This window comes from Equus caballus, chromosome 19, assembly GCF_041296265.1.
Source record: "Equus caballus isolate H_3958 breed thoroughbred chromosome 19, TB-T2T, whole genome shotgun sequence".
NCBI lineage: Eukaryota > Metazoa > Chordata > Mammalia > Perissodactyla > Equidae > Equus > Equus caballus.
The window spans coordinates 11,803,779-11,829,498 of record NC_091702.1 but is presented as its reverse complement, the minus strand read 5'-3'; the positions used below and the strand labels follow the sequence as shown (position 1 = coordinate 11,829,498).

Sequence of the window (25,720 nt, the reverse complement as noted above, 5' to 3'; positions counted from 1 at the left end):
CATGAACAGGAAAAAAGCATACAAGGGTATTTAACTTAACTTTTACTGTGGTTATAACCTAACACCCGAGGACTGTGTCACAGCCCCGTGTGAGATCTCTGCAGGCTTCCCAGGTGGAGTAAGATCAAACGCCTCCACTTTGTGCCCTGACGATATGGCTCCTGCCTCCCTTTCCAGGAAGAAAGTTCTGCTATGTGTTAGGCCCTGGATGAACCTTAAAAAATGTACGCTACTTGAAAACATACGCAAAGGCCACAGGTTCTGTGATTCCATTTGAATGAAATGTCCAGAATAACAAATCCATAGGGAGAGAAAACAGATGAGGTGTTTCCGTGGACTTGGGTTAGGGCAAAGCAGAGAGCGAATGAGTATAGGTTTCCTTTGGGGGGTGTTGAAAATGCTCTGGAAAATTAGATAGTCGTGACAGCCACACAAACTTATCATTATCCTAAAAGTCACTGAATTGTATACTTTAAAATACTTAAAATGGTGTATTTTACATTAAGTAGATTTTCTTTAGTAAAAATTTAAAGTTACGATAATTCATGCAGCTATTAGGGGTAAGGCATGGGGTAGTCTAGAGAGTAAACATGATTAGGGTCTAGTAGCAAGTACTATAATCACACAAGCAACAGTCTGAGATCCAGCCCATAGTCATGGTCCCCAGCTTGAATATACCAGCCAAGAAAATAGGTCAGTGGTCTTGGGGGCCCTGGGAATCTGTTCAGAGATCTCGGTAATACTTGGCAATATTCTCACCTCTTGGACCCTCTGGTGTAGGTAGGTTTGAACTTGTCAGTTGATGTACATGCAGGTGGTAGACCATGGGAGGGCCCCAACCCCTCCTTCCTTGGCCAGTATAGATAGTCTGAGGGCACGTGGGTTCCTGAAACCATTTGGCAGAGACTTAGGTGACTGTCCCACAAGGAGTAGAATAGAGTCTCATGGAGCTGCTGTCCGTGTTGGGTTCTGTTTGTCCACACTTCTGGGTGGCCTCAATTACCTGCTTTTCTGTGGCTAGGGCCACTCCCCTATGCCAGTCCAGTCATCCTAGTAGAACAGACATATCTCTTTGGGTCGGTGGTAGCCTGTCAGGGCAGGAAACTCAGGGACTTGTGGCCTGTGGGGTGCACCTCTAGGGGCAGGTCGGTGGAGACAATGATGTACTGCAGAACATCGCCTGGGGAAAGCTGGTCAGAGGATGTGGGGGAGAGCGGGGTACCAGGGAGCGCTGTGTGACGTGCGCCCACGGGAAACCTGAAAGTGGACGATCCTGCTGTGAAATATTCACCAGCTCTTGGTGGTCAAACCAGTGATTGGTGCCCATCCACTGGCTCCCTGTGCTCTACGATTCCAGGTGATACAATCAAAGCGTGTGTGGGCCAAGAGCTGCTTGTGCCCGGGCACAGAATCACCAAGGTGGCCTCAAAGTCTCCCCCAAAATGACTCCTCAAAAAACAGCTGGGGCAGAAAATGGGTGGAGCACTTTGAAGGGAAGCTTGGGGCAAAGATGCTGTTCAATGGAGCTGGCTAAAATTGAGTTTCTCATCAGGGCAGGCACTTCAGCTGGGGTACCGGTGATTGGAAGCCGTGTGACAGGCCCACCAGTTTCTGAGTCCCGATGCTGGGCAGCCCGCTCAGCCCACTGGACTGATGAAGTGGTGCTTACGAAGCCTCTTGCTGGCCTTGTGGAAAGCAGGGCAGTGTGGTGGGAGAAGTGATAGTGTCAGAGGGAGTCATGGTGGGGATTGCGGTGTGGAAGGGGGAGAAGTGGAGGCAGGTGCAGTGGATGTGTGACCAACAATGGTCAGGAAGGGAAATCCGGGTGTACCTGGGGCCAGCAGGGGGCCAGCAGAGTCATGTGTCAAAACCAGACGGCAGGCCCAAAAAGGAGCCTCTTATGCTAAGCCCCACGTCACCAAACTGAGTCTTGACTTCATTAGATTTTCGACTCTCCCGGAAACAGAATCTTAAACCAGTGAATCAGGAATCGTCCGATCAGCCCTAGGTAGGAATTCCACGTCATAGACTGCTGCTGTCCCCTGAGGAAAGTAACCTTGCAATAAGCCAGCCGCCTTCCCGCCTGCTGTGACTTCTTTTCCTTCTCCCTTCTGCCTTTCAAAGTCTTTCATTCCGTACAGCTCCTTGGATCTCCTTTCTATCTGCTAGATTGGATGCATCTGGGTGCAGGAATTGGTGAATAAAGCAATGAAGTTCTTAAGACTTACACAGCTGTATTTTGTTTCTTAAGCTTTTGGAATTCTCCGTCTTTTTTGCTGTCTCTGAGGGCCATGGGTAAGCGTCTCGTGCATCTCAGCTCCACTCTCCTTGCATTGAGCTCCTGATCTAAGTGACTTTCCAGGCGCAGGTTAACGGGCCAGTGTAGTCTGACAGGATGCTCTAGCAGAGCATCTGTCTCAGCCCTGGGTTCGTCCACAGTGCCAGTCAGAGTCTTAGCAGGCAGCTGGAGCTGGCAGATGGTTCCCTGGGACGCTGAGTCTCTAGCCCTTGGTTAGTCCACAGTCCCAAATTTGGTGGGGTCCGCTGATTCTGCCTGCAGTGCCGACTGTTAGGGTCTGCTGGTTCTGTCCGCAGTTGTGGCCAGGCAAGAGGGTGGCACAGATATGTGCTACATCCACACCTGGTCCTTGAAAACTTCCCACATGCATTTGACACACATTTTTCTCTCCGTTGACTGGATGCAGATGTCAATGAGTTCTGAGGAACTGGTGGAAGGCATAGTACGGAGGAATTCTGGGACCCTGTCTTGGTGTCGCGATCCAATGTACACACCAGGATAGATGCGGAGAGGGCTGATGACCACTCTGAGTTTATAATAACCAGCTTTTCAATATATACATAGCTTACATCTGTTAAACATACACAGGTATTCTGGACAATGTAATTAGCGGATGCCAAGAATTCTTAGTGATTTCTCAAGGAACCCTCCCTCAGCCTCCCTTTTGATATTATCATGTTTTTGCTGTGCTTGTATATTGTTTTCTCAGAGCATGCAAGGCCTCCTAAGCAATGGTCCCTCCTGCTCCCTATATCGTGTCTCCATCTGTGCCCCCAGGTGATCGTGCCTGGCTTAGGTTACCTCCCCTTGGAGGTCTTACCCGTCATTGGCTAACCGGCCTTCTCACCTCCGGGTCACAGTTTGTTGGCAAGCCTTTCTAGTGATTATTAACCCTTCCGGCATCAGGGGCGGCTACACCCTGCATCACTACTTGGATGAGTGCTGTACCCTCCACCTGAACACCACCTGGCACTGCCAGAAATGAGAGGCGTCCCATGATCGTGGATTGGAAGCCTCCTTGTTGTTAAGATGTCAACTTCCTCCAAAGAGATGAACCAATTAAATGCAGTCCTTATCAAAATCCCAATGATATTTTGTGCTGAAAAAGAAAAACACCCATCCTAAAACTCATATGGAGTCTCAAGTATGCCCAGATGTGTAAAATAGTCTTGAAAGGAAGTACTAAGTTGGAAGTACTAAGTCTTTTTTTACTGATTTAAAACTTGCTGCAAACCTACAATATCAAAATAGCATTGTAATGGCATAAAGACAGACACACAGACCATTGGAACAGAATAGAGAGCCCAGAAATAAGGTTGCCAAGGTTATTCAATGGGGAATAGACAGTCTTTTCAACAAGTGGCTCCTGAAAAAGTGGATATCTACATGCAAAAGAATAAACTTGGATTCTTACCTCACACCAGATATAAAACTTAACTCTTAATGGATCAAAGACCTAAATGGAAGAACTGAAACTCTTTGAAGATAACATAGGACAAAACTTTCCACAATAGGATTGGGCAGCGATTTCATGGCTATGACACTCAAGGCATGGGCAATAAAAAAAAGAGTACACACACCAAAATTCATGAATATTAAAAATTTTTCTGCCACTGAAGACAATACCAACAGAGTTAAAGCACAACTCATGCAGCATGGGAGACCATATTTGCAAATGATCTATCTGACAAGGGCTGAATATCCAGAATAGACATAGAACTTCTCAACTCAAGAACAAAAAAAGAAACAACCCAAATAAACCAGCAAAGTACTTGAATAGACTTTTCCTCTAAGAAGATATGCAAATGGTCAACAAGCATACAAAAAGATGCTTAATGTGACTAATCACTGGGGAAATGTAAGTCAAAATCTCAATGAGACACCACCTCACATCCATGTGACGGCACCCCCAAAAAACAGACAGTGAAGAAAGGCATGCTGGCAAAGATGTGGAGATATTGGACCCACGTACACTGTGGCTGGAATGTAAAATGGTATAGCTGCTGTGGAAATCAGCATGGCATTTCATTAAAACAATTAAAAATAGAATCACTAAATGACCCAACAATTCTACTACAGGATATATACACCTCAGAGCTGAAAAGTTGGTCTCAAAGACATATTTGAACACCCATGTTCACGGCATCATTGTTCATGATCGCTGAAACGTGCAACAGCCCAAGGATCCATCCAGGGATGAATGGAGAAGCAACATGGGCATGTATATATATACAATTGCATGTTATTCATCCTTAAAAACTAAGGATATTCTGAGATATGAGACAACATGGATGAACCTTTAGGAAATTATGCTAAATGAAATCAACCAGTCCCAAAAATACTGGCCTTGTGTGACCCCACTTATATGGCATTCCTGAAATGGTCAGATTCAGAGAGACGGACAGCGGATGCTGTTGGCCAGGGGCGGGAGCAGGGGAAGGGGAGTGAGCGATGAGTGGGGACAGAGCTTCAGTTCTGTGGGGTGACAAGAGTTCTGAAGATGGACTGTGGTGATGGCTGCACCACCGTACGACTGTGGCCAACACACTGAGGATGCGCGTAAGGAAGTCAATGTGCTTGATGGCGTGCGCACAGAAAAATGGCCAGACGGTAAGTTTCACATTATGTGCATTTTAAGCCAATAAAAATAGATTTTCTGTTAAAAGTGCAAATGCAAAGAAATGAGCAGAGGATGATTTAGTGTTTCCATTCGTGCTCTTCCATTCTGACCCTGGTGTTTGTCTCAGCCCTTGTACCTGAGGCAACTTTGATCAGACAAACGTTTTCATTCTGGGCCTAAGAGAACCTTGAAATCAGAATTACACAAAACTCTTCAAAGTTTTTGTTACAATGTATTTTTCAGAGACAGCATAATAAGACATTTTTAATATTAAATTTGTTTGTTTTATATTAATTTCGGGTCTACAACAGAATGATTCAATATTTGTGTTTATTGTGAAATGATCACTATAAGAAGTCTGGTTAACATCTATCATCAAGAGTTACAAATGTTTTTCTTGTGATGAGAACTTCTAAGATTTACGCTATTAGCAACTTTCAAATATGCAATATAGTATTATTAATTCCTTGACAGCTGTAAAATAAGCACCATAAAACAATTCTAGTGTATCCATTTTATTATTAATTCACTGAAACTATTTTTTCTCAGAATCAATTAATTTCTATACAAATGACTGAATTTCTTTTAATCTACATCATAATGTACTGACTACAGGTTCTGACATTTTAAGTTTTGTTTAGGTGTTATTATTTCTAGCAAGTAAACTTTCCTGACTCTTATCAGTCATATCAAAATATATTCGGATGTATTTCTTCCATCAATATTTAGTCACTGATAAAGTTGACCGTGTGCCATTTTAACCATTATCAGTTTTGTGTGCTGAGGGTGATTTTACCCAGTAATAGACACCGTGTAGGTTCGAAGTCTCCTTGGAGGATAAGCAGTGGGGGGAGGTCAAAGCATGGTACTTGTTTCATTTGCAGAGGGTCCATTTTGACTTTGCCCTTACAAAACATTTTCTTTGTACGTTTGGGAATCTGAGGCCCAGAAAGGTGGAGGGACTGACCCAGACCTCAGGAGGGGGTCAGAATCCAGAGGATCCGGCAGGGCTCTGGCTTCCTCGGCCAAAGCTCAGCCCCTTTCCTTCAGGTTTTCTTTGGAAACAGGAACCTTAAGGTCCTAGGGGAGCCCTGCCCACCCCGTCCATGGGGGGGTCATCTTCCTGTTCGCATCCAATCATGCACAGGCACACTCACACCGATTTCTCCTGTGTGGACCATGCAGGGACCCCAGGGAAGAGCAGACACCAGGGAAGTGACAAGAGGCCGAGGAGAAGGCAGTCGGAGGCAGCTCTGCCATGAACAGTAGCATCCGTCCTCCTGGCTACATGCCCAGAAGGCCCGAGACGGACCGAAGAATCCCTGAGGTTTCTATGTATGTGCCTGTTCCAAGGGCATCCCTGGCCCAGCCTGGAGGGCACAGGACTGGGGAGCTGGAGTCCACTTCTGTGGGCACCTGCTACTCTGAGGAGCCGTTCTCCTCTTGTGTAGACATTGGGTAGAGGAGAGAAGACCTTGGTGTCCTCCTGTGTCAAGTGGAGTGCGTCCAGCGGGTGACTCCTTGGGTTCCGTATGATGCTCACGAAGGGTCTGTGGCCCTTGGTTCTCCATCGATGACGCCCTGTGCTCTGAGCACCTGAGAAAATGCTTTCCCACCTGCTGGAGATCCTTTAGAACTGAGAGAGGCTTGGGGGTTCAGGTGGATGAGAACTTGGGATAAGGAAGAACATGCCAGAGCACTGTGAACTAAGGCCAGAGTCCAGGGACAAGACCAGTCCTTGTTGGACTCCCGAGGTCCTCACTTGGCTGGAGAGGAGAATCATTGCCTTGGTTGAGGTCAGGATGCTTCCTGAGAAAAAAGGACACCCAAGTGGAGGGACAGAAAGATGAGGGAGAGGGAGGCTCCTGAGGTTCCTCCCACGGCCTGGAAGCCTGCAGGTCCTGCTCCTTTACCCCTGGGACAGTGGGGAGCCTCTGCCTTGAGGACACCCAAAGAGACTTCCTGTGTGGTGGCTTCTGCCAGGGCTGCAGTGCTGGTGCTGGCCACCAGGGGGCAGGCAGCCTCCAGCGTCAGTGGTGCCCAATGAGGTTGGGTTTTCACTGTTGTCACTTCTATTGGGATGTAATTGCCACACAGCACTGCCTAAGTTAACACTGCTGTGTGGTACATTTCAAAATTGCTAAGAACCAAGAAGCTAAACTTCTCATCACAAGCAAACACTTACTTTTCTGTTTTCAGTGACGGATGTTAAGTGAACTGGTGGTGTCATTGCGCAGGCTGTGTGCATCCAGTCCCTGTGCTGACTTCTTAAACTTACACGGTGCCCACTCAGCCTGCCTCAGCTGCTGGAGCAGCGAATAGCCGTGCAGAGGCCTTTCTGGCTGTGCCCAGCCTCAGAGAGAACTCACTCCTCCTGGTACTAGCGCTCCTCTCCACAGTCTGACTTGGTGAAGAGCAGGAGGAGGGGACACGAGTTTCACAATTCTTCACTCAGCGACTGTGCACCGAGCACTCACCCTGTGCGAGGTGCTCAGGTGGGTGTAAGTGCAGGGCTGACAGTGACTGAGTGGTCCCTGCCGGTCAGGAGCTCACACTCTGGAGGGGACAAGGACAAAAGCATGAAAGCAAAGACATGAGAGAGGAAAGAGCCAGCGCTGAGGGGACATTCAGGGCCCTGTGAGGGAGGGCCGGGGGTCACCGGGTAGGGGTCTGAAAGGCCTCACTGGGGCGACATTTCCTGGGACCAGAATGACAAGAGGGAGCAAGCCCTGCACAAGTCTGGGAGCGGCGTGTCAGGGAGAAGGCACCCCTGCTGTAGACGCTCATGGGCAGAAGGGGGTTTGGCCAGAGGATGTGAGAAAGGTGGCCAGTGTGGCTGGAGGGAGCCTGGGGGGAGAGAGGAGGCGGAGGAGGGCAGGGCCAGATCCTGGGGCCTGAAATCACGGTTCCAGTGCCTTGCATCTGTAAACGGCAAATGCCTCATATCTCACAATTTTTGTGGTTGAGGAATCAGACATAGATTAGCTTGGTTCTTCTGCTCGAGATGCCTCAAGGCCGCGGCCGCGGCCTCAAGTGATGCTCGACTGGCAGAGGATTTCCTCTCAGGTTCACTCAAAGGAGTCGAGGTGCACTTTGGACTCAGAGCATGGGTTCCTTTCTGTCTGTTGGCCTGGGCGCTGCCTCGGTTCTCTCCCATGTGGGCCTCTGTGTATGGCAGCTCAAAACGTGTGTGCTTGATTCCACAGCTCAGGGACAGGAGAGCGAGAGAGACACGGGAAAGAGAGAGAGACGGAACTTAAGAGAGGGAATAAGAAAGAAGTGAGAGACTTTCTGTGTTTAAAATTTAGACATGACACTCGTCCACCTTGGCTGTGTTCTATTGGCGAGAGCCAGTCACTAAGCACTCAGTGGTCACACAGGAATCTGTGAGGGATGTGTGTACCACGGGTGGGGATCTCTGGGAGCCACGGTGAAGGCTGCCCACCTCACAGATCAAGATGAGGCTCTTGGGTCTCTTTCTAAACAGAAGAGGAAACAAGGAAGAGGTTTGAATCCAGAGGATGACAGTGTCTGGATTTCATTCATCAACCCTCTCCTTGTGCTGACATTGAAATGAGGCCAAGAGAGGAAGTGCCTGTTGCAATAGCGCATTGCTGAACCCAGGCCTGGTTTGAGTGGTGTTCATGCTACATTCCTTCTCGTAATTCTTCCATCTGTTTGTGCATTACTTGCACTTGACACCACCTCACAGGTGGTATGGATATTATTTCATATACACCTGATGATGTCCCTAGCAAGTAGATTCTAGGCGGATTCCCCTTGGGCAGGTTTGGAGACTGGGGAGGCCCTGAGAGGCACAATGAGTTTTCCAGGACAGAGAACTGGTAAGATAAAGGAGGTCTGAATTCTGCTCCGCCTCCTCAAAGCTGGGACCCTCATCACATTCCCAGGGAGCTGTGGCTGGGGCTGTGGAAGCTCCTCTGTAGAGTTAAGAAGAAGACATGGGGGTGGTTTGGGTAGGTCCGATTACAGGAAGCAGCCCAGGTAATGGAATCTTGAAAAAGTGACCTCACTTCCTTGGCGATAGACCCCAACAGACTTAGAACTCTGGTAACCAGGCAGTTAATTCTAGAGACAGACCCCTAGCCAGTTCATTTGACTGGAGACACTTCAGAGAAGAACATGTTTCCTTGTTGTATCCCAGTTTTCAGAGGCTCTAGGCTCAGGAAAGCCCAGAGTGTGAGACTGTTGTGTTGTTGTGGACATCGGATCAAGCCTCATGGCCAATTTGGCAGGAGGTACCCAAAGGTAATGTGGGGCAGCCCAGGGCAGCCCACTGTAGGGCAGGACACAACTCGGATCCCACCTGAGCAGCCCCATAGCCCTTGCACCTTGTGTGAGGGTTTGTGTGTGAGTGTCGGTGTGTGTGTGTATGCGTGGGCACTGTGCGGGAAGGCAGCAGGTGAGGAGTGGGTCCCTCCTGGGCAAGAGGAGAATGTTATGTGCTGTCAGCCAGGTGAGTCTGTCATATTCATACCCCGGGGCTTGGCTGGCAGCCTGAGCAGGTGGGTGCTGGGATCAAGCTGCTCTGCCCTTGTGTTAATCCTGAGCCGTAGAAGTTTCATCTAGTTCCCTCCCTGGTCAGTTGTCTGTGCAGACGTCCCTCTGTGCCTGAACTAGGGAACAGAATTCCTCATGGGGGTGTCCCCCTGTGGCGATGTACAGGCAGGCCCCTGATGCCTCCTGGCCCGTCTGCCGGGCACTGTCTTTCCAGAACTCCACGCAGGATACCTTTGAAGAGCTACGTGGTGGGTTCGACTTCTCTCCCTCCCTAGTCAAGGGGCAGGAGCAGCAGGCCGCCAGCAGCATCCTGTGCCGGTCTGAGGTGAGAGCAGGAGCAGAGGGTCTCCCCGCCCACCACCCCAAGATGTTCAGGGTGGGCCTGGAACCCAGGTCCAAATCTGAGCACACCCCTGGTGCCCTCACAGGGCTTTCCCACTGAGTGTCCTACGGCCTTACTCCCAAAGGAGTCTGGGCCTCGTCTCCTCCCCAGCCAGCTGAGGGCTCGGGTGGAAAGACACTCTCCACATGTTTCTTGGAATCATAGAGGAAAGGTTTACTGCTGTTTTCACTTCTCACGAGGCCATGAGGACCTTAGCATTTTGCTCCTGTTTTGATCGATGTAACTTCCCGGCTGGGAAGCTGTAGCACTCAGCGCCACTGTCCTTGCAGACCTGCTCCAAGCTTCACAAATCATCACACTTGCTAGGCTGATTACACACAAATAGCATGGGCGTGGATTACAGGATTCTATACATTTCTCTGCACCTTGTCATCTCACAAAACACTTCAAATCAGAAGCAGTTTGTTACACGATGTCAGCCTGGTGAGTCTGTGATATTCATACCCCAGGGCCTGGCTGGCAGCCTGAGGAGCTGGGTGCTGGGATCAAGCTCCTCTGCCCTTGTGTTAATCCTAAGCCTTAGAAGTTTCATCTAGTTCCCTCCCTGGTCAGATGACTGTGCAGATGTCCCTCTGTGCCTGAACTAGGGGACAGAAATTCTCATGGGGGTGTCCCCCTATGGCGATGTCCAGCAGGCTCCTGATGCCTCCTGGCCCATCTGCGGGGCACTGTCTTTCCAGAACTCCACTCAGGATATCTTTGAAGAGTTATGCGATGGGTTCGACTTCTCTCCCTCCCTAGTCAAGGGGCAGGAGCAGCAGGCCACCAGCAGCATCCTGTGCCGGTCTGAGGTGAGAGCAGGAGCAGAAGGTCTTTACCCCCACCCCCCCCAAGATGTTCAGGGTGGGCCTGGAACCCAGGTCCAAATCTGAGCACACCCCTGGGGCACTCACAGGGCTTTCCCACTGGGTGTCCTACGGCCTTGCTCCTGAAGGAGTCTGGGCCTCCTCTCCTCCCCAGCCAGCTGTGGGGTAGGGTGGAAAGACACTCTCCACATGTTTCTTGGAATCATAGAGGAAAGGTTTACTGTTGTTATCACTTTTCACAAGGCCATGAGGACCTTAGCATTTTGCTCCTGTTTTGATCAATGTAACTACCCGGCTGGGGAGCTGTATAGCACTCAGGCCACTGTCCTTGCAGACCTGCTCCAAGCCTCACGAATCATCACACTTGCTGGGCTGATTTACACACAAAGAGCATTCCAGTGGGATGAGAGGATTCTATACATTTCTCTCCAACTTGTCATTGCACAGAACACGGCAACTCATTGTAGGCCGGTCAGGTCAGGAGCAGAGGCCTTAAGTGACTTCATCATGTTCCACAGAGAAGGACATTTTGCACAGTGATTCAGCCTTTCGATGCTGTTGGACCTTGACATGAGCCAGTTCTGTTGCCATTTCAGCAACACGCTGCAGGGCCCATGTTACGTGTGTCCGAATGGACTCTGAGTTTTCTAGGTCTGCCATGACATAGAACTGCAGACTGGCAGAAGGTCACTAATCGTCTCTTTGCTCCTGTCTGTGGTGGGGATGTTCATTGATGACTCCCTGGGATAGTGCTCTTACCTCAGGCTCTTAATGCACAGCGGTGCGATTGTTCCTCAGGTCACAGAATGCCTTGAAGGTACTATTTGTCATTCCCCTAAAAATCAAATTGTACTTTTAAGTCCAAAACCATTTTCAAGGCGGGCTCTCGTCCCTCTTGCACAACTTCCTGAGGTGCTGGGAGGTTCTGGTCTGAGCTCCAGACCCTGATGCCCCTGGTGGTTCATGGTGACTCCACTGACTCTGTGTCCCTCCTTGTCCACGTGGTATGCCAAGGAACCCACCCTGTCCGTGGCTGAGGCCCGCACGATGCTGACCCTCAAGGCAGGCGCAGTGCAGAAGGTGGTAGGCTGCCTGCAACCATCTTTCCACGGCAGATCAATCTCCGTCACCACCTTCCCGTGTGTGTACCAGGCCTTCTACCCAACCCCACAGGTCCTGGACCAGCTGCTCCAGAGGTGAGTGCCCACCCCTCCACAGCACAGCGGGAGTCTCCCACCTAATAAACGTGTGCCTTGGGAACGTCCCCACACCTCTCTGAGCGTCACCTTGCTCATCCGAATAGTGGGGTGGTAAGAGGATGAACCTCACAGGGTCACTGAAGGAAATCACGGGAGAAAGCACGGCAGACGCTTGCCTCGTGCCGGACTCCACAGAAGGGGCTGCTGCTCATGCTGCGTGTCCTCACGCTTACAGCTTCCGTCCCCAGTGAGGAGACTCCCTGCCTCTCCCCTCGCTGGCCTGTGGCCTTCCTGAGTGTGGAAAAGTACATGAAAGCAAACTGTTTTCCTATTGGCAAGACAATTTAGCGACTCCATCTAGCTGATCCTGGTCCTTGTCTTCGGTGCGGCCATAGCAGTGGTCTCTGTGGGCAGCAGAGGAGACGCAGGCCCACTCAGAATTCTGGGAAGGCTCTGGATGGGGTTCATTCATTCAATACTATATGTTAAGCTCCTACTACATTCATACCCTTTCCTACACACTAAGGATGTCCAATGAAGGAAGCAGACACTATCCCTGGGGCTCAATTCTAGCCTGAGAGCTAGAAGCTCACTTCTGGGCATCGTGAGTATTCATGCCCAGAGGACGTTAGATGTCACACCCTCTTGGCCTCCTCTAGATATGGACGCATGCTCTCATAGTCAGACCACGATGACAGACCTCAAGGACCAACTAAGACCATGAGTGGTGTTGGGTCCAGAGGGAGGGCCTCCTGTGTCCACAGAAGGGGCTAGGAGACCATGGGGACTGTGGCTATGGATGGACTGGCAGACCCTGGATCTCACACCTCTTGGGGTTTCTGTGGGAGGCCTGAGGTCTGCGGTCTTCCCTACAGGAGGAAATGAATCAAAGAGACCTGTTCATGGGGTGCCAGTCCCGCCATGGGAAGCAGAGGAGAGGCTGGGCTGAGTCGGCCACTGAGAGACTCCTTGCTTCCACAGTTCCCTCTCCCTCTCCCTGCCCTCTGCACATGCACCTCTCCTAAGCACCGCCACTGGGGCCCAGAACAGTAGGTGGTGAGCAGCCTGGTCACAAATCTGCCTCCAACCTCAGTCCTGATGCTCGAGCGTGGAGGATGGGGCAGGCTATGTCCAGGCCCTTTGGGAAAAGAGTGTCGGGTGGAAGACCAGACTCACACAGGCTCTCTGTTAGGTTGGCTGATGACCAGGCCTTCCAGTGCAAGGACAGCCACCCAGGGATTGGAGTGGCTGGTCCACCCTCTGGGGCTCAGGCACAGAGAAGGTGCTGTGGGAACACAGTGTGGAACAGCAGGCCAGGCCTGTGACTCTCTTCACACATGCCTCTCCCCAGTGCCCTCTCTCCCATCTGGGGCCCCCGGCCTCAGGAGAACTCCCAGGATATGTGGCAGATGCTGCGCCACTCCAGGATCAACCTGACATTGGCGTATCTCCAGGACCTCTTGCCTGGCTCAGTCCTGAAGCACCAGGCCACCCCTCTTCTCATCCAGGTGGACCTTTTCCAGGCCACTGAGTTGGAGACAGAGGGTAAGGGAGACCATAGGCTTGGAAGACTACCCCAGTGGGTGGGTCATGACTGGGGATTCATTTAAAGACAGTGGGATCTTTCCTGTTTGGGGAAAGGCACATGGAAAGCAACTTATGTAGCTGACCCTTTCTCTTTCTCCAGCTCCTGCCCCAGCTCCAGCACTTCTGCCAGGTGCAGAGGCAGAAAAGGGGCCACATCTGGAGCTGGATGGAACTCCAGTTCTATTTCTGCCATCACTTCTAGCGCTGGAGCCCCCAGCAGCGCCCTCAGCTGCTCCAGACCCCGAGCGAGTGCCATCAGCAGCCCCAGCCCAAGTGCCAGGTCCTGAACTGCACTCAACGGGACCAAGGGGTCTGCTGGGATTTCCACCTCAGGCTCCAGTAACAGCCGCAGAATCAGCTCCGGTTCCAGAGGCTTCCCACCCCTGTCGAGTGACCGGGAAGAAGCAGCCCGATGGGAAGCCTAGCCTCATGGCCTTCTCCCCAAGGGACGTGGCAGAACAGCTGACGGCCATTGACGCGGTGAGCACCCGGGCTCTCAGGGCGGGGTGGGGCAGGCCACCCCTATGCCATCAGCTGGCCCAGACCTGCTTTTCCCTGTGGCGGCTCCTGTGACCTGGGTCCCAATCCCAGCTCCACCACTTCCCAACCATGGGATCTGGGCAACTCCCCAGCCTTCGTGTTCCACCCTCACACTGTAGAGATGGGGACCAAGAGGCCCTGCTGGACAGAGGGGCTGAGCACATGGAGTGAAGTAGAACACAGAGGAAGCCTGGTGGGGCCTGGCCCGAGAGGTCGGGGAGGAGAACTCACTGTGTGCAGCCAGGAACTCAGGCGGCCCAGCCATCTGCTCGGGATGCTCAGCAGCCTCAGCATTTGTGATGCACCAGACGTGTACTTCACTAAAAGGGAGACAACCTGACAAAGCCCGTGGGTGTAGCTGGCACAGGGGAATGTGCAGCGGAATGGGGCCTGGGACCAAGGATGCTCAGGATGCAGGGAGATGCCCCCTTGGGAGGAGCCAAGCGGAGCAGCCCTCTGGAGCTTGCAGTTTGTGGGGGTGGGCTGTGTGTAAATGCTCCTGTCCTTTCCCCACCAGTCTGGAGTCCCGGGTCCTCCTGTGCTGGGTGCTGTCAGTGGAAGAACAATGAAAGCGAGGGGCTCCCACCACGCTGAGAACACATCCTCAGCTTCCTGAGCCCCTCCTTAGACCGGTGACTCCTGCTTGGACACTCAGCTGGGCTGTGGCAGGGCTGAGTGACACTCCCCCTCCTCCCCAGGAAGTGTTCAAGAACGTCGAGCCCTCTGAGTGTCTGGGCTCCACCTGGGGCAAAAGAAACCGGCCCGGACATGAGAACGTGGCACCCACCGTCTGGGCCACAGTGGTGCAGTTCAACAGAGTAGTAAAGTGTGTCATGACGTCCTGCCTTGGGGACCCAAACGTGACGGCCCGGGGCAGGGCCAAGGTTCTGGAGCGGTGGATCGAGGTGGCCAGGGTAGGCGGGGGGAGACCCTCTCCAGAGCCGTGGAACTGCCCCTTCTCCTTGATCAGCTCTCAGGACTGAAGGCTGCACTCTAAGCCCCTGCACAGTCGCTAGGTCCTTCCTGTCAAGGGCACACTGACCTTGACTCGCATGTCCCAGTGGTGGGATGCTCACTTCCTCCCTGGCTCCTTCCTACTTTGAGCGAAATTCCTCCTCCTGGAAGTGTTACTCTTTGGTCCACCTGTGCCCACCCTGGCACCCTGGCCATCTGTCCCACTCAGGAGGGGAGAGTGGAAGGGAGGGGGACTGAAGCCAGAGCAGACAGGGCTCCTGCTCCCCCTCCCAGCTCCTCCTCTCCCTCCTCAGGAGTGCCGAGCCTTGAGGAACATCTCCTCCCTGCACGCAGTCCTGTCGGCTCTGCAGAGCGTGCCCATACACAGACTGAAGAAGACCTGGGGGAAGGTGTCCAGGTGGGGAGGCCTCTCCGCAGGAGGACCAGGGGGAGGAGGGAGCTCCCACGTGTCTGCCATTGCCCTCTCGTCGGCTGGAGCTTCCTGGGTGGCAGTAAGCCCTGGGCACAGGGCCTGGGTGGGTGTGCAGTTTCCCTGATCCTCACTCGCAACTTAGGCCCCCAGTTCTGCTTCAGGAATCAGGTTCCCTGGATGTCACATAGTAGGTTGAACCAAAGTGGAGATTTTCAAGTGTTTGCCATACAGCAACAGAACTCTGGGCCAGTGGGAAACCAAACTGGTCAAAATACAGCTGCTGCATAGAAAAGGGAGTGGCAGCCCCAGGTGACCAACATGAGAGCCCCCTCTGCAGTCCCATGGTGACGTCAGTGCTCAGAGGACCCCCACGAAAATCCTCATTCGGGCAGTTTGGATTTTCCAGATTCTCATCGAGAAGGGACTTGCACTTATGCCCCCTGCCCCATTGTTCCTGAGTTTCTCCTTCCTCCTTTCCCCCCTCAGGAAGAGCTGCCGAAAATTTAAAAAGCTCTGTGATGAGGACAACTCCCTTAGCTGGGAGCTGCTCATCAAGGTAGAGTGGAGGCTGGCATGTGGAGGGAGAGGCGGGGTGTGGGGAAGGGGGACGGGGCAGGATGTGGACGGTCATTTCTCACTTGAAGTTTCTGTGTACAATTCCAGTCTTCCCTGGATGAACAGGAAGATGGGGTATGTTTGGTCCATGGGCAGGTGGGGGAGGTGTTTGTGGGGTGGGAAGCCCCGGTCATGGCAGGAAGTGGGGGTGTCTGGGCTGATCCCGGAGGGGATGCTGAGCTGGCCGGTTGAGCAGGGGCTGCCTTCCATTTTGGTCCACGCTGTCAGCACTTAGATTCTTCCAGACTGTTGCATGGATGGGGTGGACGGGCGTATGTTTCTTCTCTGAACCAGCTCAGTGTGTCTTTAGGAAGCCAGGCCCCCACTGCTCCTTCTGTCTTCACCACTTCTCCACGAGGAGGGCACCCTGCCTGCCCTCGGGATGGGCACTGCCAGGCATTCCCCCAGGCCAGGTGGACAAATGGGCTGCCCAGCCTTGAGTCTGAATGGCTGGAGCATGACAGATGTTTGTGCATGTGTGACTCCCCACTGGCCCTACCACGGTCCCTCCTAGTCTGTCCCTGTCAGGAACACTCACCTGGGTCCTAGTCAGCAGTAACTGGTGCCCAGGTGGCTTATGGGAAGTGTCCAGGAAGCTGGTGGTGCTCGGTGGATCTTTCCTGAGTGGACCTCATAGGCTTCACATGAAAGAGAAACCGAAGTGTCCTCTCAGCCCCGCCCCACCCTTTCACGCCGGGTGGGGTGAGAGCCAGAACCATGTAGACCGTCACTGACGCTGAGTCCTCAGGAGACCCTGCGAGGTAGGGGGAGTTGTCACACTTTCCAGATGAGGAGGCTGACTCAAGGAGGACAGGCGTTCGGCCCAAGGTCACACAGCGAGAGTGTTGGAGCTAGGATTGTTCTAGAATCAGAGTGTGCTGGAGGATGGAGTAGCATGGGTACCAGCTGACTTGGTTCAGACGTCCAGGGCTGAGGTCAGAGGGGCTGAGGAGAAGTGGAGTGAGGGGAGGATGGCCTCCTTGACCCTGTCCTCAATCCTGGCAGAAGCAGCCCTCCAAGTTTGCCACCCTGCTGAGGACCCTGCAGAGAGGCCAGAAGAGGCAGCAGCAGAAGGTGAGTGCGCCTGTGGGGAGGGGCTCCAAGGTCAGAGGAGGGGACTCTGCCCTCCCAGCTGGGGGCTCCAATCCAGAGAGGGGGCCTTCCTCCTGCAGCCCTCCTCCTGTTGCCGCAGAGCCTGACACCCGCCCTTAGAAGTGACCAGGAGGAGGGCCTGGGGAGCTGCAGCAGGGTGGGTCGGGAGAGTGGAGGGGCCAAGGATTAAAGGCCCTGTGACCAGCCAAAAGCAGGCCCTGGGAGGTGACCAGGAGGAGTCTGGTGTTCTTGGAGGGTGAGGGGTGGGGATTGAGGGCCGGCTATAAATGATTTGAGGCTGCTCCGTGTGGGGACCCTGGGCTGGGCCAGGAGGCTGAGCATGAGGAGTTTTCAGGGGAGGGTCATGGGGACATCTGAGACCAGGGCCTCATCCGATCTAATCCCAATGGCACAGGGCATCGTCCCCTTCCTGGGCACCATGCTAACTGACCTGATCATGCTGGACACTGCCATGGAGGATTACGTAAATGTGAGTGAGGCCGGGGGCCAGAAGGGGATGACCAGGTTGGGACTTGGGAAGACACAGGCCCAGTACCAAGACCTGAGTGGTCAGAATGTGGTAACTTCCTGTCATGACAGCCTCCCAGGCTCCCCTGTGGGCTGGGACAGTGTGCCCCTCTTAGGGATGAGGGAACAAAGGCTCCACGTGGAGCCCGTCCCGGGTCCCCAGGCTGGCGAAGCAGCAGAGCTGCCCGCCTGCAGAGCCGCATGGGCTTTGTTGGAGGCGAGAGAGAAGTCAGCCTCCAAGTCAGGCAGCACACTGCTGGAGCTGTCCCTTCCTGCCTCAGGACTCAGCCTCCCTGTCCGTCATCAGAGGGGCTTGGGCTACAGGGTCTTTGAGTGTCGGCCCCCATGTCCTCCCTTCTCTGGAGCCCAGAGCCTGGCCTGGGTCCAAGTCCTGTTTTCTGTCAGGCCCAGCCCCCTCCTGGACCCGGAGCTGGGCACCATGAGAAGGGGTCTGCACGGGGGCTGGTCATAGCTAGGGGGCTCGTTCTGATGGACTTTTGCTGTATGCCTTCCAGGGCAATGAGATCAACCACGAGAAAAAGAAAAAGGTGAGCAGCTGTGGCCTTCCATGTCAGGGAGGAGAGGGGCGTGGAAACCAGAGACGCCCCTGGGCGGAACTCTCCTGGGCACCACCCGCTGCATCTTACATTTATTGAGAGTGTTGGATGACAGAGAATCAGGAGACCCATCCAGTGGGGGGGTGAGGGCAGCGGTGGGCATCAAGCAAAACTTCCTGCGGGAGGGCCTTCTACCCATCTCTGAGAACAGGTAGGTCCTGCGTGGAATTGGAGGGAAGGAGGGTCCCATGTGAGCAAGGACCCAGGACCAGCCCCTTGCCCCACTCCTCACCCCCTGAAGACCCTGCAGCATCCCCAGCAGGCTCTGTCTGCATCCTCTCCTCCCTCTGGTGCCAGGAGCACAAAGTGATGATGGAGATCGTGCAGCTCCAGGAGGCTGCAGAGAATTACAACCTAGAGCCCCAGGAGCGATTCAGGGCCTGGTTCTGGGACATGGAGCAGCTCAGTGAGGACGAGAGGTGAGGCTGGACAGGACATGGGGAGGAACAGGTGCACTCTCCCTGCTGGCCAGTCCGGAGAGCCTGAGTCCATGACTCCCTTGTCAGCCCTGACCTGTCGCATGGCGATGGCTGGGGAAGCTGGGCTCCAGCTGCTGGGCAGATGCCGGGAAGGACACCAGGGCTGTGGATTGTGGGAGGCTCACAGGTGCCACTCTATCCTGTAGCTACAGCCTGTCCTGCCAGCTGGAGCCCCGGTGCTAGTTGGCCAGCAAATCTCTCCAGGCCCAGAGAGCACGGCCATCATGAAGCTGAGGAGGGAGTGAGCGTCCGGTTGTCGTATGACCTCTTCCTTAGCAGCAGGGGCCCAGCTGGGGCACTCAGGGTGCAAGGGCCCCACCGCCTGCCACCCCTTCCTGAGGCCAATTTCCATCTCTGTAGGGGTGAGAATCACTGCTTGTAAATAGTTCATGCCAGATTTGCAGACTGTTGTATTAAAGTCCTGTTTCTCTTAGAGCCTGGGAGTGGTGGTTCTTTCACATTCTTTGCTAATTTAAACGCTGTCCAGACTCTCAGATCCCTCACTGGAGTAAGACATTTTGCAGTCATCCGATTATTGTGTGTGGGAGAGGGGGGAAGGTGCAGCCCCTCCCTGGCTGCTGAAGGAGACCCCCAAGTGCCCCTCCTCAGAGGACAGGTCCGTGTCAGCATCATGAAGCTGGGCCAGGAGCAGAGACAGCCCCTCAGACCCCTGAGATGGGAGGACGAGGTGTTTTCTCAGGCCGAGCATCCACCACGGAAATGTGGGGGGCCCTGAAGCCACCACTTGCCAGGCCCAATCTGTGCCCCAGGAGAGGGGCTGCCCGTCCACACTCTGGAGGGAGAGGAAACATTTCCTGCGTCTCTTGTGGACGTGTCTCTGGACCCCATGTTGGGAACTTGTAGTTTTCTAGTTCAGCCACTGGAAACGCATCAGCTCTAAGTGGGGAAAACATGTAAGGAGATCAAACCGTGCGTGTGGAGAGGACAAGGCCAGGGGAAGGTCATTTGTGCAGGGACTTTGGGCAGGCAGGACCTCCCCTCCTCAGTGTCCCCCTGGGGCTGCATGCTCACCCTTTCCCTGGCCTGGAATCCTGCTGGGAACTTGTCCCCAGCTCCGAAGTCCTCTCCCTGCTCGTCTCCTCTCCAGGGGAACACTTGTGGTGCAGCCGTCCAGGCTCCAGCTGGGCCCCGTTCCCGACACCCTCCTGCTCCCTGTGACCCAGGACCCCAGCCCCTGCACTTCCTTCTTCACTCTTGTCAAGTCAGAAGTCCCCTCAAGGCCCCACCCTCCCTCAGGTGCCTCACAGCCACTCCTCCCTGGCTGGCCTGATGGACCAGGATGGGTTCTGACAGGCGGGATAAGGGTCCATGTACCTGGCCAGACGAAACCCCCACTCGGTCCCTTGCTGACCAAGGTGACTTCCGGGTCTGTGTGGTGCTGACGTCCTTGGTCTAGGAGATCCGTCCGTCACACCCTGAGTCATGTTATTCCTGACTTGTCCTACGTTCTGGCTGGGCCCGAGCCCATAGACCTTTGCCCCTGGGATGGCTGTGCTCTTCTCCGCAGTCTTGTGCTGTGGTTACCTCCTGGGCTGTGTGAGCCATTTCTGTTGGGGGCTTTGAAAGCTGAGGCTGAGAGGGGCAGGTGTAGGGATGTCCTCCAGGGGAATGCCACCCAACTATGATCTCTGGGCATCCATGGACACGGCCTTGCCTGTTTAAATCCTGAAGGGCTGGCAGTATGGGTGGACAAGAGCCACGGCGCTGAGTTCACCCAGAGTCCTCACCCGGTGATCGGCATCTCAGGGGTCACCGCCGAGTATTGTGAACATGCTCCCACGGAAACACCCAGTCACAGCAAGACCCAGATGACTTGTTTAGCGGTTCAGAGCTCTCCCCTCTGGATGGAGGCTGCCAGTGGCCCTCAGACACACAGGGGGCCTGGCCTCTGCCAGCGTGGCCTTCAGGCTGCGGCAGGGATAGAGCACACATCCTGGTTGCCCATGGCCTCCCTGACAGGGCACAGCCATCCAAGAACGTGACTGGCTCCACGGCAGACCATCCTTTACCTCCAAGAGCAAGAGAAGCGCCAGGACCCAGGGCTGAGCAGGGCCGGGGAAGGCAAGAGGTCTAGGTTAAGAGTCTTTGTGCGTATCCACTCATTTTGCCCTCAGAATAATTTGGAGTGTTGTGGGTAATATGCCAGGTTTTTAATAACGTAGAGGAAGCACAGAAAGGAGGAGTAATTGGCCGTTGTCACCCACACCATCTGGCCTGTCCTCCTCAAACATGCCTGGGCTCTCTTGCTCCCTCACCTCCGCTCTTCTTGCCCGCACCTAGAATGCCTGCCCACCGCATCTCTGCCCCCTCAGACAGATGGCTTAGCTAGGGACTCCATCTTGACGCAGGGAACCTGTTGTCCTCGATGTGACCAGGGCCCAGGTCAGTTCTGAGTTGGTCCCCCTCCCTTGGCCGAGAGAGACAGAGCTAAGTGTGTGCCTGATTGTCCTACCAGATTAGAGGCTGAGGTTATGAATTTCCTTCTATCCCACCCACCATCAGGCCCAGAAACGAAGGAGCAACTGGAATCTTGTTGGATTGGGGGCACATTTTGTGCCAAAGAATAGTGTCACACAGTTAAATGGTCCTGGTGGGAGACTTTACGACGTTCTTCAGTGACACAAAGTTCTGCCGTGTAGTCTCACTAGCTGTTTCTTAACAAGCATCCCCCCAAGGCTGCTCCTGGCCACAGAGAGTGGGAGTCAGAACTGGGCAAAGTTTCATCATCAGAACTCTTCACTGGTCTGTGGTCTTTTTGACAAGAGAGTGAAATAGACCAAGGGAGACGTCCCTGCTCCCCGCAGTTCTCGTGCCATGAGTGCCATCCCACCCCATTGCAGGGGACAACTGCTGGGTAGTCGGGTCTTCTCTCAGGGGCAGACATTTTGGAATGGCCTGGGAGCAGATTTGGGAAGTCAGCGTCAGCTCTCCGACCATGTCTCCAGAATCTTCACGAGCTCACAAGAAGCAGGACCTGGTTTTGAGTTTCTGAGCATGACTACACTAAGGTGGTCACTCAGGGCCTTGCCCAGGAGGCACCTCCTCCTGGAAGCAGCCGAGATGCAGGGACCTAGGCTAACATCAGAGCAGGTGGCCTGGGGGAGTGGCAGCTTGTCTGTGGTACTCAGAGGCTGTTTAAAAGCATCCTGGATGGTAGGAGGTGTGAAAGGAGGAGCTGGACCAGGACTCGTGGGGAGCTGAGGATGGCTGGGAGGATGTGAGGTTGTCACACAGAGCTGGGTGTCCACCGTGATGGAAACAGAGGTGAACAGAGGCCAGGGCAGTGCTGACTGTCCACAGACCAGTCAAAGCCAACTGGTGGGCTTCCCAGCAGAAGGTAGAGCCCAGTAACAGGGGTGTGAGGGGTGGGAGCAGACAGTACACAGCCTGGAGCGGGCAGGAGTTGGAGGCCCAGAGAGCTTGTGGTGAACAACAGGGCACGTTAAAGAAAACGGGGCCCCATCTCAGAGAGCAGCAGGCATGCAGCCTGGGCGACGGATGGAGCCTCAAACAAACAGGGCTGGAGCCCTCAGCCAGCACGACTGGAGTTCATTTCCAGAAAAAAGAGAGGCTCCCTGCCACGAGGGCACGACCACGAGGCTTCGGGGGTCCCATAGCCAGGCTGGAGGGGCTAAGCCTCCTGATGTCCTGGGTGGAAGGGCTCCCAGGGCATGGGGTATGGAGCAAGGGGGCAGGGAAGGGGCACCCGAAACACCTCAGCAGCCCAGGGGAGCCTAGGGTGCTTGTTCCCTGGTGTCCACCCCAAGCGTGGATTCAAACGGGAGTGCTGACCTGCTGAGTGGTTCAGGCCCCAGTGCCTGCTGGCCTGCTGCCCCTTCCTTGCCCTGTGGCCTGGGACCGGGATGTGAGAAAAGCTGCTGAGCACGGGCTTGGTGTGAGCATGGCCCACAGAGGGCATGCCAACCACACTGAACCCTGCATCCAGGAGGCATGTGAGGCCCGGCAGCACCTCTCAGGAGGGCCCAGGATGCGTTTTTCGTGTCCTAACGACGGCAACAATAGTTCCCTAGTGGAATGTGTCCTCATGTGAATGTAGCAATGAGGCAGACGGAGCTGGAAGGAGGCACAGAGATCCCATGCTAACCTGTGCATTTTATGGGGAACCTGAAGTGCAAAGGGCCCAGGAGCCGCTGCGGCTCACGTGGAGAAGCTCAGTCACTCAGCGAATGGATGGGGGCGTGAGCGCACACGGGCCAGAAACCAACACCAACTACCTTTGCTCCATGCACATCGCTCTGATTTTGAAGTGTTTCAGCTGAATAGACCATTTTCTTAACTAAACAAATTTCCAACTGATGCCCCCACTGATTCTGAAGGGGCCTCTTTCTCAAACTCTCAGAGCCACGCTGGCGGGCATGAGACCGCTCCTTGTCCCGCCGGAGCTCCGCTGCCTCTTTCTGCCTCCAGCGTCCCTCACATGTGTGGCAATCTTCCTCTTTGTCTGTGGGACACCTACCACAGCATGGCTTGATGAATAGGGCATAAGTCTGCGCCTAGGATTTGAACCTGTGAATCCTGGGCAGCCGAAATGAAGCATTTGACTCAGCCACTACACCGCCGGGTTGGTTTTAATGCTTAAATATTCTTACGACATAAATGTGATGGAAAACTATGGCGCCTGTGTATTTTAGTTGGGGATATAACACCTCCTTACTTTTCTACAGGATTCTGCAGCATTGTCTTGCGCCTTCTTAGCCTCAGCCTGGAATCAGCCTTTTCCTCAAGGAGCACTGGCTCCTTGTATGAGACCATGGCATTAAAAACGTGCATCTGTGAGCTCAGTGTGCTGGTTGCTCCGGGGTGTCCTTGCTTCTTGGCCCTCTCGGTGGCAGGATGCTTAAGTTAGGCTGGTGTGCTGACCTTACCGTGTGTACACTGTCTGCTGTATATGTGTCTATATGGAAACAGCCATGTTTAGATTAAGGTCAACGTCAGTTCAGAGCACGGCTTCCCAGTCGAACGCATGGCCACATGGAGCCCTCCAGCCCGCGCCCTGCCCTCCGCGAAACCTGCCCCTGCAGTAGTGGAACCCTGGCTCCTGCCGTCTGACGACCACTCAGTCCTTTCTCCAATCCCGGTCTAGATGCATAGGGGCCTCACAGTTATTAACCAGTAACTGTTGAGAAAGAACTTTATCAAGTAGGGCTCTCTGCTTGCTCGGTGTCTTTTCCTGTAGTTGTACAGATTCCAGTCATTTCCAAAGGTCCTTAGCTCAGCACCACTTCCCCCACCACTTGCAGTGAGTTTGTTTCTTCCATTCTCAATACGGTTAGACTGTCTAGTCTCATCTGCATTCCATCCAAGCATCCACCCACCTAAATCATTTTACTAATTTGTGTAAGTCAAGATTTGCTCTTTCCACTGTAAAAATCTGGGGATTTTGTCAAAGGCAGAGAGGCAAGTATCCGCCATTAAAGCATCCCACGGATTTCCTGACCTCTTCATCCCTCTCCCCCGACCCCAGCCCTGCACAGCTCTGGGAAGCTGATCTGTGGATCAAATTGATAGCTTTGTGTTTGCAGAATGCCATATCAATGAGACCGTACTCTACCCAGCCTTCGCAGATGCTTCTTTCTGTTAGAAAGGTGAATTTGAGATTCCTCCATGTGTTTTCTTCTTGATAGCTCTTTCAGTGTTGGCACTTGATCGCATTACATTGCATGGATGTACCTCATTTGGGTGTCCTTTCATTTATGGAAGGTTATCTTTGTTCATTCAAGTTCCCTGCCTGTATAAATGGGGTGCAGTCTATATATGTGTGCTGGCTTTTTTGTTGACGTTCTATTTGAAAACATTGTGTAAATACCTAGGAAGATGGTTGAGGGATCACGTGTTAAGATGATGTTTAGCTCTGTAAGAAAGTGCCCAAGTGTCTTCCACAGTGGCTGCACCACTCGGCATGGGCAGCAGTGACGACAGAGAGTCTGTGCTGTCCTACCCCCCAGCCATGAATTGATCTCGTCTATTTGTGTGTCGAGGCGTCTCACTTTGTTTCAACTTGCTTCTCTCTAATGATAAGTGATTTTGAGCATCTTCTTGCATGCTTATTGTATGCTTACACCTTCATTAGCGAGCTGTCTGTTCAGATCTTTAACCATTTTTCATTGGAATGTTTGTTTTCTTATTGTTGAATTTATGATGCTTTGTACATTTTAATACAAGCCCTTTCTTAGATAGGCTTCTTCCAAAGATTTCGCACAGTCTAGGGTCTGTCTTTTTCTTCTCTTAACAGTGATTGTCACAGAGTAGAAAATTTTAATTCTAACAAAGTCCACCTTAACTGGATTTTTCTTTGAAGACTCGTTCTTTCAATGTTGAAGATAAAAGGTCATTATGAAAACTGAGGTCATATCTTCTCCTTTGCTAGTTCTAGAATTTTGATAGTTTCACAGTTTATGTTTACATCCATGAACAATTTTTGTGAATATCTGTGTCATGTGAAAAGTTGGCGTCTTTGTTAAGTTTTTTCCATATGGTCACCCGATTGTGCCATCACCATTTGTTTAAAAGACTAACTTTTCTCCATCAAATTGCCTCTGATCTTTTGACAAAGATCAGTTGACCATGTTTGTGAGTCTATCTGTGGACTCTGTATTCTTTTCCATTTATCTCCTGGCACATTCTTACCCCAGCATCACACTCCCTGTACCTTTCTAAATCCTGGGAATGTTCATCACCATTCTACTCACAATAGTGGAGAACTGGAAACAACCTCAACTTTCCATCAAATAGGATAGATATGTAACTTGAGTATATTTACACAATGGAATACTACACAGCAACAAAAAGCAATAAGCTCCTGCCACCTGCAGCAACAGTGTGACTCTCCCAGACATCATGATGAGTGAAAGAGCAGGACAGAAAAGACCACCCACTAGGATCCTACTTCTATCTCTGGTGGTAGACCTCAGCATAGCCATTTCCCAGGAGGAGGGTTGTGACAAGGGAGGGGCACAAGGGGTGGAGGCATGGGAAATATTCTACA

At 52.9% G+C, this 25,720-nt stretch overlaps 2 protein-coding genes across 3 annotated transcripts in view; one reads left to right on the top strand and one right to left on the bottom strand.

Moving 5' to 3' along the window:
* LOC111771990 (lysosomal dipeptide transporter MFSD1) overlaps positions 1 to 25,720 on the bottom strand; it is a 64,092-nt gene that overhangs the window by 1,932 nt on the left and 36,440 nt on the right. The gene's annotated exons all lie outside the window — the stretch shown is intronic.
* On the top strand, positions 8,981 to 19,128 carry LOC138919100 (ral guanine nucleotide dissociation stimulator-like). Of its 2 annotated transcripts, XM_070243178.1 has the most exons (10): positions 8,981 to 9,188; positions 9,655 to 9,765; positions 10,524 to 10,634; positions 11,664 to 11,845; positions 13,200 to 13,393; positions 13,536 to 13,915; positions 16,983 to 17,051; positions 17,485 to 17,559; positions 18,113 to 18,633; positions 18,840 to 19,128. In XM_070243178.1, exons 1-9 carry the CDS (start codon positions 9,063 to 9,065, stop codon positions 18,251 to 18,253), a joined length of 1,389 nt encoding a protein of 462 aa, XP_070099279.1. In that variant the 5' UTR covers positions 8,981 to 9,062; the 3' UTR covers positions 18,254 to 18,633; positions 18,840 to 19,128. The 2 variants fall into 2 exon arrangements, with proteins under 2 accessions (XP_070099279.1, XP_070099280.1); XM_070243179.1 differs by lacking the exons at positions 16,983 to 17,051; positions 17,485 to 17,559; positions 18,113 to 18,633; positions 18,840 to 19,128 and adding an exon at positions 14,674 to 15,106.